This window comes from Sus scrofa, chromosome 7, assembly GCF_000003025.6.
Source record: "Sus scrofa isolate TJ Tabasco breed Duroc chromosome 7, Sscrofa11.1, whole genome shotgun sequence".
In the NCBI taxonomy this organism is placed as follows: domain Eukaryota; kingdom Metazoa; phylum Chordata; class Mammalia; order Artiodactyla; family Suidae; genus Sus; species Sus scrofa.
Window position 1 is genome coordinate 100,789,835 of NC_010449.5, and position 16,905 is coordinate 100,806,739.

Sequence of the window (16,905 nt, forward strand, 5' to 3'; positions counted from 1 at the left end):
AGACTAGAGAAGGGGCTGTTTATTCTAACTTCATTCAATATTTGGAAAATCAGACGTGGATGGCTTACCTGGCTGCTTCTGATCAGTTGTCATTTTGGCTGTGGCACAGAGGGCTAATGACGCTTGTGTGTGCTTGGTGTTATAATAGTATTTATAGGCAACAGTAGTTAACCCGCTGTCGCTTCTTCTTACCTAAAACAGCATGTTTCATCATATATTCATCCTCCTTCCTCTTACCCTCTTTGATTTTCTTCTCAGCATTTAATACCTGCCGCTCTTCTAATACATGTCTGTTTGCTTATGCTCTGTCATCCGCTTGAGGATGTAAGAACTTTGTTTTCTTGGCTCTCTCCCTAGTGCCTAGAACAGTGCTGGTCCTGTCGAAGGAAGAATGACAGTTGAAAGTTGACTTAACACATTTAGCTGGGTACTGTGCTAAGCATTTAATATTCATGATCTCATTTTATCCCGTCAATTTTCTAGGTAGGTATCATCCTGTGTCACAGATGAGGAAACTCAGGCACAATGAGATTAAGAAAATGACCCAAGGGAGTTCCCGTTGTGGCGCAGTGGTTAACGAATCTGACTAGGAACCATGAGGTTGCGGGTTCGGTCCCTGCCCTTGCTCAGTGGGTTAACGATCCGGCGTTGCCGTGAGCTGTGGTGTAGGTTGCAGACGCGGCTCGGATCCTGCGTTGCTGTGCCTCTGGCGTAGGCCGGTGGCTACAGCTCCGATTGGACCCCTAGCCTGGGAATCTCCATATGCCGCGGGAGCGGCCCAAGAAATAGCAACAACAACAACAACAACAACAAAAGACAAAAAGACAAAAGACAAAAAAAAAAAAAAAAAAAAAGAAAATGACCCAAGGTCATACCATCTATTAAGTGGCAGAGCCTGGATTCGACTTTGACTATCTATGAAACTCTTTTTGACTGCTTCCCTTTCTCTGCCCTCCTTCTGCAGGGCCTGGGGACATGGCCAGAAGGGCTCTCAAGCTTGCTTCGTGGACCAGCATGGCTCTTGCTGCCTCTGGCTTCTACCTCTACAGCAAAGAGTACTTGGACCTCAACGACTTTGGTGCTGTCAGGGTGGGCAGAGCAGTTGCCACGGTAGGTTTGGCTCCTCTGTGGAGGGGCAGAGGAACTGTAATATTACCTGCAGGTCTCCATACACGTGGCAGGCAGGTATGCTAGTGACATGTATGTGGAGATACCCTCACCTGTGTGCAGCTCCCACTGCACAGTTGCATAGGCACGAAGGTGCACCTCTATCCCTGTACACGCAACCTCTGCTGTCCTGAAGTTAGCTAGGGATTGCATGGTGTTCCCACAGCAGGAACTCCTCAGATCCCATTGAGGGGGTTTAAAACATTGTTTTTTTTTTATTGAAGTATGGTTGCTGTACAATAGTATATGAGATAGGGATGTAAAAAATAGTGATTCACGATTTTAAAGTTTATATTCTATTTACAGTTACTATAAAATATCGGCTCTATTCCTTGTGTTGTGCCAATATATCCCTGTACTTCTTTTAAACCTAAGAGTTTGAACCTCTTAATCCCTTACCCCTAGGTTGTCCTCCCCTCCCCATTTCCCTCTCCCCACTGGTAGCCACTAGTTTGTTCTCTATGCCTGTGAGTCTGCTTCCTTTTTTGTTATATTCACTAGTTTCTTGTATTTCTTAGACTCTGCATGTAAGTGAATCATCGAGTATTTGTCTTGGTCTATCTGCCTTATTTCGCTGAACGTAGTGCAGGGCTCTGGTCTTGATGAGTCCTGTGCACCACTCAGGCCAGGTCTTTCTGGTGGTTGGCATTCAGCAAGTATATGGATTGGAACAAAGCTTTGGGGGTGTAGACAAAGGAATGGGCTCTTCTCCATACCAGTCTCGTAAGCCCCTTAAATTCTAGGGGCCTCAGTTGCTCAATTCTAAAAGGGAAGGTTTGGACCCAGTAACCCTCAAGGCTCCTCTGTGCCCGAGATACCTGGGAACCTGTCATTTTCTGATTCACCAAGCATAGGGAACCTCTCCTGGAGTTTTGGCTAAGGGACCCCGAATTAAAACTTATGCTGTGACAGTAAATGTGACATGGTGTTTCTTTGTGATATGGAGAGGCGGGATATGTTTATCCAACAGCATTCATCCAACTAGCATTGAGTGAGCATTTACCTGGGCGCCTGGCACTGCTAAACGTGTAGGAGATACAGTGCTGAACAGGAAGGACATGTCCCTGTGCTTATAGAGCTTATTTCTAGTGAAGTGGGGACGTTCCATATACAAGAAAACAAATGAGCAAGGTCATTTTGGATGGTGGTTTGTTTTGATAAATAATTGAGAGTTCCTGGTGGGTAGGAGTAACTTTAGATTGAGGGTTTCTGCAGGAGTGGCATTTATGTAGAGCCTTGAATGACAGGAAGAAGCCAGCCAGACCAAGATCTGGGGGCCAGGCATCTTAAGGTGGGACTACTTCTCTAGACACACCACCTGTCAGGGGCCTGCAGCTGCAGACCTTGGACAGAGAAGTAATATTTGCTGTCTGATGCTAAGCCTTCTTCTTTGGTTCACAGACAGCCGTCATCAGTTATGACTATCTTACCTCCCTGAGGAGGGTCCCATATGGCTCAAAGGAATACTTGCAGCTTCGTTCCAAGGTAAGGGATGCACGGGATCCCTCTGGACCAGGCCAGGCCTGCCGAAGTCCTAAAGTGTCTGCAAAGCCAGCAAGCTTCCTGTGTGCGGGTGGAGGTGGGCAGGGGGCAATGTGAAGATTGAAGTTGGGGGCTTGGAGGGAAGAAGGGGAGGTGTTTTCATGGCCATGGACTGGGCTGCCAGGCTGCCATCAAGCTGGACCCCCTGGTTCTGAGGTTATAAATCTATAAGGTGCTGTTGTGGGGGCAGGTGTATGTTTCTGGGGAGCGCATGTGTCTGGGGTGACTCAGGAGGGATGAAGTCTCTAGGCCTGAGATAACTTAGCTGGCTTCCAGACTGCTGTGTCAGGCAAACCCAACTGAAAGGGTTAATTGCTTTCCTGTCCTCTAAAGGATACACTGAGGCCTGTTGTAGGCCTCTGAGTAGAACTGTCTGAAAAACACACTCTTCTCACTTGGAACAGGGTAGGTGATGTTGACGCTCTGTCTGCATGTCCCAGAGCGTTGCGGGGGCAGGGGTAGTAAGCAAAAGCATATTGGTGTGGGATGTAAGTTGAGTTTGGGGTCAAGTGTAGATACCTTTGGTTCTTCCAGGGAGAGGTTTGTGATAGAGCTGTGTATCCTTGCTCCATCTGGAGGTCCCTTTGCCTCTTAGAAAATTGCTGGTTATCCTCAGGACTCAGCCCAAACACCTCTCCTCTGTGATACTTTCCTCCTCAGTCATCCTTGGTGAATGGAATAATTAGTATTTTTAATTTTTTTTTTGCTTTTATTTTTTTAGGTCTGCACTCGTGGCATATGGAGGTTCCCAGGCTAAGGGTCAAATTGGAGCTGTAGCTGCTGGCCTATGCCAGAGCCACAGCAACGCCAGATCCTTAACCCACTGAATGAGGCCAGGGATGGAACCTGTGTCCTCATGGACACTAGTCAGATTTTTTTCCACTGAACCACGACGGGAACTCCTATTAACTTCTTTATTTATTCATTTATTTATGATTACTTTTTGCTGAAATAGCTAAAAGCAAATCTCAGGCATCATATTATTTCATTTGTAAATACTTAAGGATGTTTCTTTATAAGTTCCTTAAAACAACTTAATGCAGTACCATGATCATACCTAACAAAATTGACAATAATTCCTTAATAATCACGAATAGTCCATATTCAAATCTCCCTTGCTGTCCCCCAAATTTATTTTTTAATTTTTATTTATTTCTTTATTTATTTTTTAGGCCAGCACCTAGCAACAGGAGATGATTTTCTCTTTATTTTATTTTTGTCTTTTTGTCGTTTTAGGGCTGCACCCGTGGCATATGGAGGTTCCCAGGCCAGGGGTCTAATTGGAGCTGTAGCTGCTGACCTACACCACAGCCACAGTCACAGCCACACCAGATCTGAGCCACATCTGTGACCTACACCACAGCTCACGACAACGTGGGATCCTTAACCTACTGAGCGAGGCCAGGGATCGAACCTGCAACCTCATGCTTCCTAGTCAGATTCATTTCCCCCATGCCATGACGGGAACTCCCCAAGTTTATTTTTAAAGTCGATTTGAATCTGGATCCAAACAAGATTCAGTATTACATTGGTTGGCATTTCCTAAATCTTTCAAAATCTCTATTTCCCTCCCTACCTCCCCCTTTCTGAGCTATTTGCTTATTGAAGAAACCAGGTCATTTATCCTGTGGAATTTCCCACATTCAGGATTTGGCTGATTGCATCCTGAAAGTGTCATTTAATGGGAAATAAATTCAATGGTACACAATTCAAAATATATAATATTTGAACATACAGAATGATCCTCCTTTCCCTGTTTCTCAGGTACCCAATTTTCCTGCCTGGAGGTAATCATTATATATTTCTGGTATATCCTTCCAGAGATAGCTTCCTATTTGAATTTAATCACTCTATCTTCTTTATTTCTGCCATAGATGATAGTTGGTTATATGTCTTTTTCTTTGGACTGTAAATTCCTTTAGATCAGGGATTGGGTCTTTTTATATCCTCAACCTCTAGTAATGATGCCTGGGACTCAGTTGAGTCAATGTCTGTTTTAGTGCCAGGCTGTACCCCACTAGCTCCCTGCCTTGGGAGAGGCCCCAGAAAGAGAATAAGGTTTCTAGTCAGAAGCCCTGGGTTTTGTGCCTCGGCTTTGCGAAGGTCATTGAACCTTTCGAATTGCCATTTTCCTTGTCTGCGGACTGCAGATGGTTATGTTACTTACTGAGAATTAGGTGGGTAGTGTCTGAGACTGTGTGTTATGAATATAAGTGTAAAACAGGCATCAAAAATGAGTCAGAGGTCTACTAGAAAGTCTGAGGATGTACCTTTCCATGAGGACAGAAACTTGGTCTGTGTTGTATGTTTTCATGTCTGCAGCACCTACAACAGTACCCAGGACACAGTAGGTCCTAAATAAAGGTTTGTTGAACAAACCAATGAATCAAATGTTAGTTTGTATTGGAAGATCTCGAAGGTCTCGTGTCTGAGGCTTAACGCCTCCTGTTTATCCCTACCCCCATTTTCTCTATCTAACCAGTGCTGTGGGGCCTTGGAACCCCCCAGAGCACTGTTTTGCAGAGGGATCCGGACCAGGGCACAGGGGCAAGCCCTCTACTTTGGGGAATGTGCAGAGTGGGCAGTGGGGTGGGTGTCACAAAGACAGTCACCCTTCATGTGTAAGACGTCTGGAAAGCGGTGGTGCTGCAGGTCCTAAAGAAGTTGACAGCTTTGGGGATGCAGTGAGGAAAATGCAGCCTGGCAGTTGACAAGAGGGCAGCGTGTGGTGGCTGGCACCAGATAACGGGGTGTAGGCTGGGTTGTTCTTGGGAAGGGGGAGCTGGCCAGCCCCAAAGAGCACAAGTAAATACCGCAGGAGTGTTTTCTTCCATCGGAACACTTATCTGTTCTGGCTGCAAGACTGATAAAGAAGTGAGTGAAGGGTAAAACATAATTATCTCATCTGTCAAGCCAGCGTCCCCAGGTCCTGGAGTGTGCCAGAGCTGGGAGATGAGCTCTGCAGGCAGTGACTTCGAAAAGCACTTTCAAGGTTGGTGCTCCGCTGGCTGGGATTGCAGTGACTCAGCTGTGAGCTAGGAGGGGCTGGGGGCTGAGGTGAAGGCGTGTTTCTAGGGGCATGGTGGCACTTTGCTAGGCAGTGAGGCGTGGGCTGGGACCCAGATGCTTTGGAGATCCAGATTCTTGGTGCCCAGGATGCTTATAAACAGAGACAGACAGTGGGTGTGAATTGGCCTATGCAAACAGCAAAAAGAAGTCACTGCTGGGACAAATGTCCAGACAATGGGCTGGAGGAGGCAGGACTGAGCTGATTGTGACCAAGAGTTTGGCTATAGTGGACATATGTTAATTTTGCAGCTCAGCAGCCATTCTTGTTTTAGCGAGCAGCATCTAAACTTTCCTTTGGGGAACCACTCTTATCTCATATACATGCCATGAGGTTTGAATGGGTTCACCCCCCCCCCCCAGCTATAAGGGTTGACATGTGACTTTGGCTATCAGTGTTGTCCATTCCTCTGGCCCTAGAGATCGATTTAGGGATGAGCACCTGAGCTAGTGCTGGCCATTGAGCATCAATCAGTTCTAGGACTTTTGGAGGTGTCCCCCATGGGTAGGCTGAGAGTATCAGATGTTGGCTTAGAGCTGCTGGCAGCCATCTTTCCACCATGAGGGGAAAGCCTTCTTGTGAATGGAGCCAGTGTGGAGAGATCGATCACACACTGATCTGATCACACAACTGAAATGATCTGGGGTCATTTGAATCCCTGGATCTAGCTGAGCCTGAAGCTAGACTGCCACTGGGCTTTTCAGTTAGGTGCCAGGAAATTCTCTTTTTGTTTAAAATGGTTTGAGATCAGTTTTCCATTCCTTGCAACTGAATGAGTCCAGATACGTTCTTGGAGAAGCATATTGGATCTTGAAGCATAATTAGGGTTATGATAGATCACAGAAGGACCGGTAACTCATGGGAAGAAATGAAATTCAGAAATTTCAAGGCCCACAGAGGGTAAGAAGATAGAATGATGGTGCTGGGTAGAATTTGAGCCATACTGGGCCTAGAGCCAGGTCCTCAGGCTCCTGGTCTGCCGTCAAGCACTGCTACTTCCCTATCTGTAAAGCTGGCCTTTGCTCCAGCTGTGTTTGTAGGAACAAAGATGAGAAGCTTTACTTAATTAAATACTGAGCATCATTTAATCCAGCCAGAGAGGAGATCCAGAAGCAGAGTTTGCCTCGATGGCTCATTGTCATTTCAATGAACAAGTTAATGTTTTTCTGTATTCCTTATTTTTATATTTATTAATTGGAATCCTTCTATAAGAAAAAGCTATCCCTCCTCCCTCAGTTGTTTAAATATTTTTTTTTATCAGTATGAACTCATGGATATTTATTTTATTCTGTGGGTTAGAATCCAGAGAAATCATTATTTATTTTTATTGCTCCAATTGGTTCAACTTTGAGAGCGCCTTCAGGTTGTCTCCTGTGTCCTTTCGATATGCCCATCATTTTTTGAGCATTATCTGAACTTTCTGGTACCACAAGATGCCCCAGGCTCATCTTGCATTTTCATTGCCCCAGCCCTGAGACCAGTCACTTCTCTGAGGAGTCCTGGTTCCTTTTATCGGAGAATGGTACTTAGAAACCGACATGTGGATGTTAGCCACGCATACTGCTACCGGGGTGCCGTTGTTTCTAGGCTCTTACTAGAGACAGAGCTGGGAAATTTAGGTCTGTATGCTTACTCATGCACACACACATCCATGTATTAAATAAACCATGTGTACACACGGGTACCTTCAATTTCAATCTAACATCGCAGAGTTCATTATAGCCTTTCCCTTTCCTTATATGTAACTTATTTCTCTGACAGTGAAAATGCCTCTTATTATCTACAGTATGTTTACTTACTTGTTCAACCCCAAATTATTAAGACCCCTGAGGCATACAAGAGCAGAGAGAGTGGCTCAAGATGGGTGAGACTGTATGCATTCAGGAGGTGTTTGATTGAGGTTTGGAAAGATGGGTAAGACTGAAACATGTAGCACTGGGGACAAGGTGATTTCGGCTGAGGTGGGTGGGTAAAATTTGGGGGAGTGTCTATAAGAAACAGAGATGTGTTTAATATTACTAGAGACTAGGGTATGGGTGAGTGAAGGGTCACCCTGGCAAACAGAGTTAGAGTTAGGTTACAGAAGGACTAAAGGCTGAGTTTTATACCATGGACAGTAGGGGGCCATGGAAGGTTCTAGAGGAAAGCTTTATTATGCCTTCAATGAATGAGCATGCTTAACGTTTTGAGTTACTGAGTATTTTTTGAGCTGCTTCTTTTTTCTTTTTCTTTTTTATTTTTATTTTTTTTATTTTCCCACTGTACAGCAAGGGGGTCAGGTTATCCTTACATGTATACATTGCAATTACAGTTTTTCCCCCACCCTTTCTTCTGTTGCAACATGAGTATCTAGACATAGTTCTCAATGCTATTCAGCAGGATCTCCTTGTAAATCTATTCTAGGTTGTGTCTGATAAGCCCAAGCTCCCGATCCCTCCCACTCCCTCCCCCTCCCATCAGGCAACCACAAGTCTCTTCTCCAAGTCCATGATTTTCTTTTCTGAGGAGATGTTCATTTGTGCTGGATATTAGATTCCAGTTAGAAGTGATATCATATGGTATTTGTCTTTGTCTTTCTGGCTCATTTCACTCAGTATGAGATTCTCTAGTTCCATCCATGTTGCTGCAAATGGCATGATGTCATCCTTTTTTATGGCTGAGTAGTATTCCATTGTGTATATATACCACCTCTTCCAAATCCAATCATCTGTCGATGGACATTTGGGTTGTTTCCATGTCCTGGCTATTGTGAATAGTGCTGCAATGAACATGCGGGTGCATGTGTCTCTTTTAAGTAGAGTTTTGTCCGGATAGATGCCCAAGAGTGGGATTGCGGGGTCATATGGAAGTTCTATGTATAGATTTCTAAGGTATCTCCAAACTGTTCTCCATAGTGGCTGTACCAGTTTACATTCCCACCAGCAGTGCAGGAGGGTTCCCTTTTCTCCACAGCCCCTCCAGCACTTGTTGTTTGTGGATTTATTAATGATGGCCATTCTGACTGGTGTGAGGTGGTATCTCATGGTAGTTTTGATTTGCATTTCTCTTATAATCAGCGATGTGGAGCATTTTTTCATGTGTTTGTTGGCCATCTGTATATCTTCTTTGGAGAAATGTCTATTCAGGTCTTTTGCCCATTTTTCCATTGATTGATTGGTTTTTTTGCTGTTGGGTTGTATAAGTTGCTTATATATTCTAGAGATTAAGCCCTTGTCAGTTGCATCATTTGAAACTATTTTCTCCCATTCTGTAAGTTGTCTTTTTGTTTTCTTTTTGGTTTCCTTTGCTGTGCAAAAGCTTTTCAGTTTGATGAGGTCCCATGGGTTTATTTTTGTTCTAATTTCTATTGCTTTGGGAGACTGACCTGAGAAAATATTCATGATGTTGATGTCAGAGAGTGTTTTGCCTATGTTTTCTTCTAGGAGTTTGATGGTGTCCTGTCGTATATTTAAGTCTTTCAGCCATTTGGAGTTTATTTTTGTGCATGGTGTGAGGGTGTGTTCTAGTTTCATTGCTTTGCATGCAGCTGTCCAGGTTTCCCAGCAATGCTTGCTGAATAGACTTTCCTTTTCCCATTTTATGTTCTTGCCTCCCTTGTCAAAGATTAATTGACCATAGGTGTCAGGGTTAATTTCCGGATTCTCTCTTCTGTTCCATTGGTCTGTCTGTCTGTTTTGATACCAGTACCACACTGTTTTGATGACTGTGGCTTTGTAGTATTTCTTGAAGTCTGGGAGAGTTATGCCTCCTGCTTGGTTTTTGTTTCTCAGGATTGCTTTGCCGATTCTGGGTCTTTTGTTGTTCCATATAAATGTTTGGATTGTTGTTCTAGTTCTGTGAAAAATGTCATGGGTAATTTGATAGGGATTGCATTGAATCTGTAGATTGCTTTGGGTAGGATGGCCATTTTTACAATATTGATTTTCCCAATCCAGGAACATGGAATATCTTTCCATTTCTTTATATCTTCTTTGATTTCTTTGATTAAAGTTTTATAGTTCTCGGCATATAGGTCCTTTACCTCTTTGGTCAGGTGTATTCCGAGGTATTTGATTTTGTGAGATACAATTTTAAAAGGGGTCGTATTTTTGTATTCCTTTTCTAATGTTTCATTGCTGGTATACAGAAATGCAACTGACTTCTGAATGTTAATCTTATATCCTGCCACTTTGCTGAATTTATTAATCAGTTCAAGTAGTTTTGGGGTTGAGTCCTTAGGGTTTTCTAGGTATAGTATCATGTCATCTGCATACAGTGACAGTTTGATCTCTTCTCTTCCTATATGGATGCCTTTGATTTCTTTTGTTTGTCTAATTGCTGTGGCTAAGACTTCCAAAACGATGTTGAAGAGCAGTGGTGAGAGTGGGCATCCCTGTCTTGTTCCAGATTTGAGTGAGAAGGCTTTCAGTTTTTCCCCGTTGAGGATTATATTTGCTGTGGGTTTATCATAAATGGCTTTGATTATATTCAGGAATGTTCCCTCTATACCCACTTTGGCGAGGGTCTTCTTTTTTCTTGTTTTAAATTCTATTTTGACTGCCCTGTGACATATAGAGTTCCTGGGCCGGGGATCAGATCCGAGACGCAGCTGCAATCAATGCTGCAGCTGTGGCAACACCGGATCCTTAATCCACTGTGCCGGGTTGGGGATTGAACCTGCCTCCTGGTGCTGCAGAGATGCCACCAATCCCATTGTGTCACAATGGGAATTCCTGAGCTGCTTCTCTGTGTCAGACAATAAGTAGAAATGTGTGTGTGTGTGTGTAGTGGGGGAGTGAGAGAGCAAGAGAGATTGCATGTGCCTTTTCCTTCCTTAATCAGAGTCTGAATATAGGGAGGGGACTTGATTGCTGCCATGAGTGGGAATCTTTGTAGCTGAATTTATTTTTTGTTTCTGAGTAGGTCACTGGGCTCCTGTGGTATGCTTCCTGGGATTCTTCAGGTCTGCAGTATGTGTTTACTCTAGTACTTAATATTTAAGCATAGAAGGAAATGATTAATAATGTTTTCCCCTTGGCAAACATTAGAACAGAGCAAACAAAGAAAGCCAAGGAGATGCAGGGCTTTGCCAGGTAGATATCGAGATAACCAGCTTTATAACACATAAATGTTGGGCTGGAGCACATAGCTTGGGTCTTTGAGCACGTGGGCTTGTTGAACTTCACCCCTGAAATCGATAGACTTAACCTACCCAGGCACAGACCTGGCAGGACAAGCCTCTCTGGTGGGGCCTGCCTCTTAGGAAATGGAGGGGCAGCATCCAGGACTCTGCAGGTGTGCAGGTCCCAAAAAGGAGGAGAGAAGAGGTGAGCTGAGTTTCTTCTCCCAAACTCGCCAAGTGTGTTCACAATTCCTCCGGGAGAGGGAGGGGATAGAGAGAGGCCAGGAGCCTTACACCTCTAATGAGGCTCCCTGCAGGGCTTTCCTGAATCTTAAGAGATGGGAGTTTCACCTGCAGTACTTATCCTCGGAAGGGGCGGTAGCTCTAACTTGGCTTTAAGAACCTTTTGTGCCCTTTCAATCCTGCTAACGTTTACACCTGACCTTGTTTAGGGATACAGGCCTGCTTTGGGCTTGAGTATGTGAAGAGAGTTTCAACAATACTAAATCTGCATTTAGAGGGAGGGATCATCTGCTGTCAGTCTTTAGAACCATGGCATATGGTAGGGTATTTTGGGGGAAAATGGACTCCTGACCAGTGGGCATTGGTCAGAGGAGCAGGATAAGGAGCTAAGGTGAGGGGAGGATTATTTATACTCATTCTATTGAACTTGGGAAAGACATCTTCAGCATCAGCTAGCCCCAGTCTCTGTACAGATACAGAACTGGTGTTCCAGAAGCAGGGGGGGATTTCTTGAGGCCCTCCTCAGGGTTATGGCAAATCCTGGACTTGGTCTTGGACATGACGATGTTGCCCAGTCTCCTGTTCTTTGCCCTAACGCAGCAATTCGATGGACGATTCTTCCTTGCACAGGAGGGAGAGGGAGAGAAAGGAGAGAGGCCAGGAGCCTTACACCTCTAATGAGCCTCCCTTTTTATCCACTTGCAACCTGGGAGAAAACACCTAGTTGTATAGAAGGTGGAACCAAAGATGCCCTGCAGCTTTCCCCCTGGTCCACATCCCCTGATGCGAGCCCCAAAACTGTGGTGTCGCCTGGGGTGGGTTTGGGAAGCGCAGAGGAGGAGAGAGAAGGGCAATCGAGCCTTCACCCTGGGATTCCTTTACTTATTTAATCCATCAAGCAAAGAATTGTTAAGTCAACAACTGTTTGGAATTTGTATTCCCCAGTGGCAGGAGTATAGACCCTCCAAAAGAATCAGTAGGTGCTAGCTGTTTGCTTTGGGAAAGGCTTTTGACTCTTAAGCTATTGGACAACTGCTGGTTTTGAGGGTAACCATACTTCCAGCTTAGAGAGGGTATGATAATTCAGTAAGTATTTGAAAGATCTTCTTGCTCAGCAAGGGGAACTATAGCAGTGTCAGTCTCTTTAGGAATATTCTCTGAAACCTGGGGACTGTCCCGGCCAAGCCAGGGCATTGCTTCACTGTTCTTCCATCCTCTTGTTTTCTTAACCAACATTAACTGAACCTGCTCTGTGCCAGGTCCTGAGTGAGGCTCAGGCTCAGAGGATGTAAAGGGAAATAAGACTCGACCTCTGCCCTCCAGTTGCTGGCAGTCTAATTGGGGGAACAGGCATGAAATCTCCAGTTGCAGAAGATGCATTTGTCTTCATTCTAGCTCTGGCCCATGACAGCACCTAACTCCTAGCCAAGAGGAACAGGGCTGAGGGGCTGCAGGGGAGCAGGAGGCCGGCAGGTAAGGGGCTCCTGACCCAGCCTGGGAGATGTGGGTACCTGCCTGGAAGACCTCCTCTGAAGTTGCCTCTTTGAATTCGGCCACTGTTCCTTTGCACGTGTGGTGTCTGTCAGCCTGGCGTGGACGCTTTTCAGTGAGTTTTCATACACTCTCTCCCTCAGACTCCTTTTTGCTGCTTTCATTTGTCATCATGGAATTTTTGCCTGAGCGTGTTTTGCACAGAGGAGGAGGGAAATTGAATCCTTGCTGTTTTGGTGACTGGCTTTTGCAGAGTTTGTGATAATTTCTACAGGAGCATGAGCTGCATTTAATTTGCTCTGGCTGGGTCATCTAAGGACCAGGCCTGTGGAGTGAGGAGATCAGAGTCTGCTATTGAATCTAGCATCTCCTTTCCAGTTCCCTGCACACCCAACCTTTCTGAGTACTGCATCGCAGACCTGCACACCTTTCTGCAGTGGCCCTGACCCCGAGCCTTGCTGATTCAGGGAGAGTTCCATAGCAGTAGGCTCTTGGGCCTTGGTGTGGACTGGGGAAAGACTTGGTGGGGTCCACCCCCATCAGTGGGGACTCTAGCTTCCCCCTGGAGATTAGACCTGTTGTGTGGTGGCTTCTCTGTATTCCCAGGCAGACCACACAAGTACCAAATTGTCTTCCTGATTGCTCTAGACTTTTCAGTGACCTATGGACCATGGCCAATAACAGTGCCCATTTTGCCATGTCTGCATATCTCTTATATTTTTAGAAACATGTGAAATACATAAGGTCTAAGACAAGGTATAAAAAATAATTTAGTGATCACCCTTCACCTTCCTGCTCAATTTCAGAAATGATACCGTACCCATACAAGCCGCCTAGGTACGTCTTCCCCGATTCCAGCCTTCCTCCTGCATAAACAGAAACAAGCTCTATCTTGAATTCATTGGTTATCATTCTCATGCACGTCTTTGTACCTAAATATGTATCCGTATGATATTCTTCGTTTTATTGACTCTTTTTCCTTTACTTGGTTTTGTTCTAAGCCAACATATCTGTGAAATTGCAGATTTGATAGGCTAGCTTTCTTTTTTGGGGTCTAATGCATATGCAAATAAGACATGTTCTGGGTACCACCCAAAATTGCCTCTTGTATCACGTTTTTGCATACCATCGCTGGTCCCAGGTCACACTTGGAAGAACTCAGATTGCACCATCTGTAGCAGATGCTGGGCCAAACTCTGGCTTGCTCCCCTCATTGCTTTAGTCTTTCCCCTGCTGGGTTTGGCCACGCTCTTTCTCAGTTGTCTCTTCTCCTAGTTCACCCTGTTTATCTCCTGGGGCTGCTTCAGGCTTGAAGCTACCTGATGGGATGGTATTTCTTCCTGCTGCTCAGAAGCAGGGATCCCTTTCCAAAGGCCACAGCTGAAGTGAAACAAAATAAGCCCCTGGATTTCCTGTGTTGGGCGGCTGTTGCCTGTGCTGGGCACTGCTCCATCCTGATGAGTACCATTATCACTATTAGCCAGCTCCTCATTTGCGTGTCTGCAGCTCCCCTGTCCTCCCTGCCCTCTCTGCCCTCACAGACTGCCTTGACACTCAGGGCTGGCTTCCTGCTGCTGCAGAGCTGCTCTCCAGCCGTCCCTGCTGCTGGGATCTGTGGGGTGGCCAGAGGAGGGCAGGGTGCCCACTCCCCAGGGTTGGTGCTGCATTGAGGGGTAGCTTGCACCTAATGGGGCAGTAGCTGGAGAAACCCTGGCCTCAGCCTGTCTTTGCCCACCTCAAATCCCATCCCAGATTAACCAGGACTGGGCTTTTTATTGCTTTTTCCCCTGAAAACCCTCCCTGCTGTTTTCTTTCTTTCCCTGGACTGGGTGCTTTCACACATGTTTCTCCTTCTGCAGGGAAAGGGGATGAAGCTACATGATGGGGGATTTGGAGTAGGCAAAACCAGGACATCCTTGCTGCTAAGGTAGGCTAGGCCTGACTGGGTTACCAAGACAGTTATGAAATCTGTATCTGGAAGGGGAGCTTTCCAGATACAGCAAGTATACTGTCTATTGTGGAGGTAGGAATGTGACAGTTCACACATGGTTTGTAACCTGTCAGGTGATCATAGTTACCTGAGGAGCCTTAAAATGACAGATTCTTAGGCCCCTATAGCCTAAAATTTGTTTTCAGTGATTCCGGGGTGAGGCCTGGAAAACCATTTGTTAATAGGGGTTCTCCCAGTGGGTTTCTCTTTCTTCCTCCCTCCCTCCCTCCCACTTGCTCTTTCTTTCTTTCTTTCTTTCTCTCTCTCTCTCTCTCTCTTTCTTTCTTTCTTTCTTTCTTTCTTTCTTTCTTTCTTTCTTTCTTTCTTCTTTCGCTTCTTAGGGCTGCACCCACAGCACATGGAAGTTCCCAGGCTAGGGGTTAAATCGGAGCTGCAGCTGCTGACCTACACCATAGCCACAGCAACACCAGATCCCCAACCCACTGAGCGAGGCCAGGGATCGAACCCACATCCCCATGGATACTAGTCAGATTTGTTTCCACTGCACCACAACAGGAACTCCTCTCAGGTGGGTTTCTGATACTCAGAACCAGTGTTGACATTGACTAGACACCACAGGACAGGCAGTGTTCTGAGAGCTCTCTCTGTATTATCTCCTTGAAGTTCACAACAACCCCGAGGGAGATGCTGTTGTTATCAGCCCTATTTTACAGATGGGAAAACTAAGGCACTGACAGATTGACTTGTCTAAGGTCCCACAGCTGGTAAGCGTGCGTTTCCTGTGATTGCCATGACAAATGGCCACACATGAGGTGGTCAGTGACAGCAGATATGGTCTTACAGTTTTGGGGGCCAGAACTCTGAAAACAAGGTGCCCGCAGAGCTCTGCTCCTTCTGGAGGCTCTTGGGAAGAATCCTTCCTTGCCCCTTCTGGCTTCTCAGGCTCCAGGCATTCCTTGGGGCTGCATCACTCCAGCCTCTGCTTCCGTCTTCTCTTTTCTTCTGAAGACACTTGTCATGGGATATAGGGCCTAGCGGGACAAGCCAGGATGATCTCATTTCAAGATTCTTAATTGTACCTATGAAGAACCTTTTTTCCAATTCAGGTTGCAGTCACATAGGCATATCTTTTGGTGGACACTATCAAACCCTCTGCAGGGTTTTTTGTTTGTTTGTATGTTTGTTTGTTTGTCTTTTTAGGGCTGCACCTGCAGCATATGGAGGTTCCCAGGCTAGGGGTTGAATCAGAGCTACAGCTGCCGGCCTACACCACAGCCACAGCCATGTAAGACTTGAGCCATGTCTGTGACCTACACCACAGCTCACGGCAACGCCGGATTCTTACCCACTGAGCGAGGCCAGGGATTGAACCTGCAACCTTATGGTTCCTAGTCAGATTCATTTCCGCTGTGCCACGGAAGCCGAGAGGTGAAAGCCACAGGATCGGCAGCCTTTAAACCTTTAATCCCAGATGATGTGTCTGCCGAGCCTGTGGCTTTCACCTCTTGGCTTCCCAGCTTGCTCTCTGGGCTGGATGGACTTCCAGGCTTCCTCTAGGCCAGCAGTCAAGGCATGGATTACCTTGCTGTGTCACAGAGCTTGATAGACCAGTGTTTTCCTCTACCTCTCTCCCACCCCGTCGACCCTCTGCCTTCTCCTGAAACCCTTCGGGCTGTTCATCTCACACTCTGGAATTCTCCCACCTTGATGAGCTCGGGAGGTGGGGCTGCAGGGGCTCCAGGGCCACGCTCATACTGGCTTGGGGAAGATGCATTTTTCTTGCCTCAGTGGCCACATCTCCAAGACGAGAATGGTGGAATAGCAGGGGTAGGTGGAAGGCCGTGATGTAACTAATAAAATTGATGGCAGGCACTCTGCTGCTGTAAGGGTGATGGAGGCGCTTGTTAACAACACTAATAATCGAATAGCCTGTTCTTGATTTCCTGCTTCTCATGGTCTTGGCCCCAAGCAGCTATTTTCTACCAAATTAAAATCCACTCAGTTCCCTTCCTGTTCCTAAATAAAACTACCCTCAAAGCTCTTGCCTCTTACAGCAAGACTTTTTAATAGACTTCTTCTTGTAGAACAGTGAGACATATGTTCAATTAGCAGAAAAACTTTACTTAAATATACAAATAAGCTGTTGACAGACAATGGCAGGACATATGTGAGGCTAATTTAAGGCAACACGGTTCAGGACCTAGGGCATTGCCCCTCTCCCCCACCCCCAGTCTATCTCAGGCCTCTCCTTCTCTCTAATTTCTTGCTTTGGGGATGGATCTTCATGCCCCACACTCTGTAGGATGAAGAGGGACGTCTCCATGCTGTGCCCGGTCACAGTAC

At 45.8% G+C, this 16,905-nt stretch overlaps 1 protein-coding gene across 5 annotated transcripts in view; it reads left to right on the plus strand.

Moving 5' to 3' along the window:
* Positions 1–16,905, plus strand: part of ADCK1 (aarF domain containing kinase 1) — a 132,016-nt gene that overhangs the window by 12,710 nt on the left and 102,401 nt on the right. For 3 of the 5 annotated variants that reach the window (XM_021099558.1, XM_021099562.1, XM_021099557.1), the window contains 2 exons: positions 965–1,110; positions 2,569–2,652. In XM_021099558.1, the coding sequence (XP_020955217.1) occupies positions 976–1,110; positions 2,569–2,652 (219 nt within the window). In that variant the 5' untranslated portion in view covers positions 965–975. The remainder of the gene's footprint in view (positions 1–964; positions 1,111–2,568; positions 2,653–16,905) is intronic. The other 2 variants (XM_021099561.1, XM_021099559.1) reach the window with 1 other exon arrangement.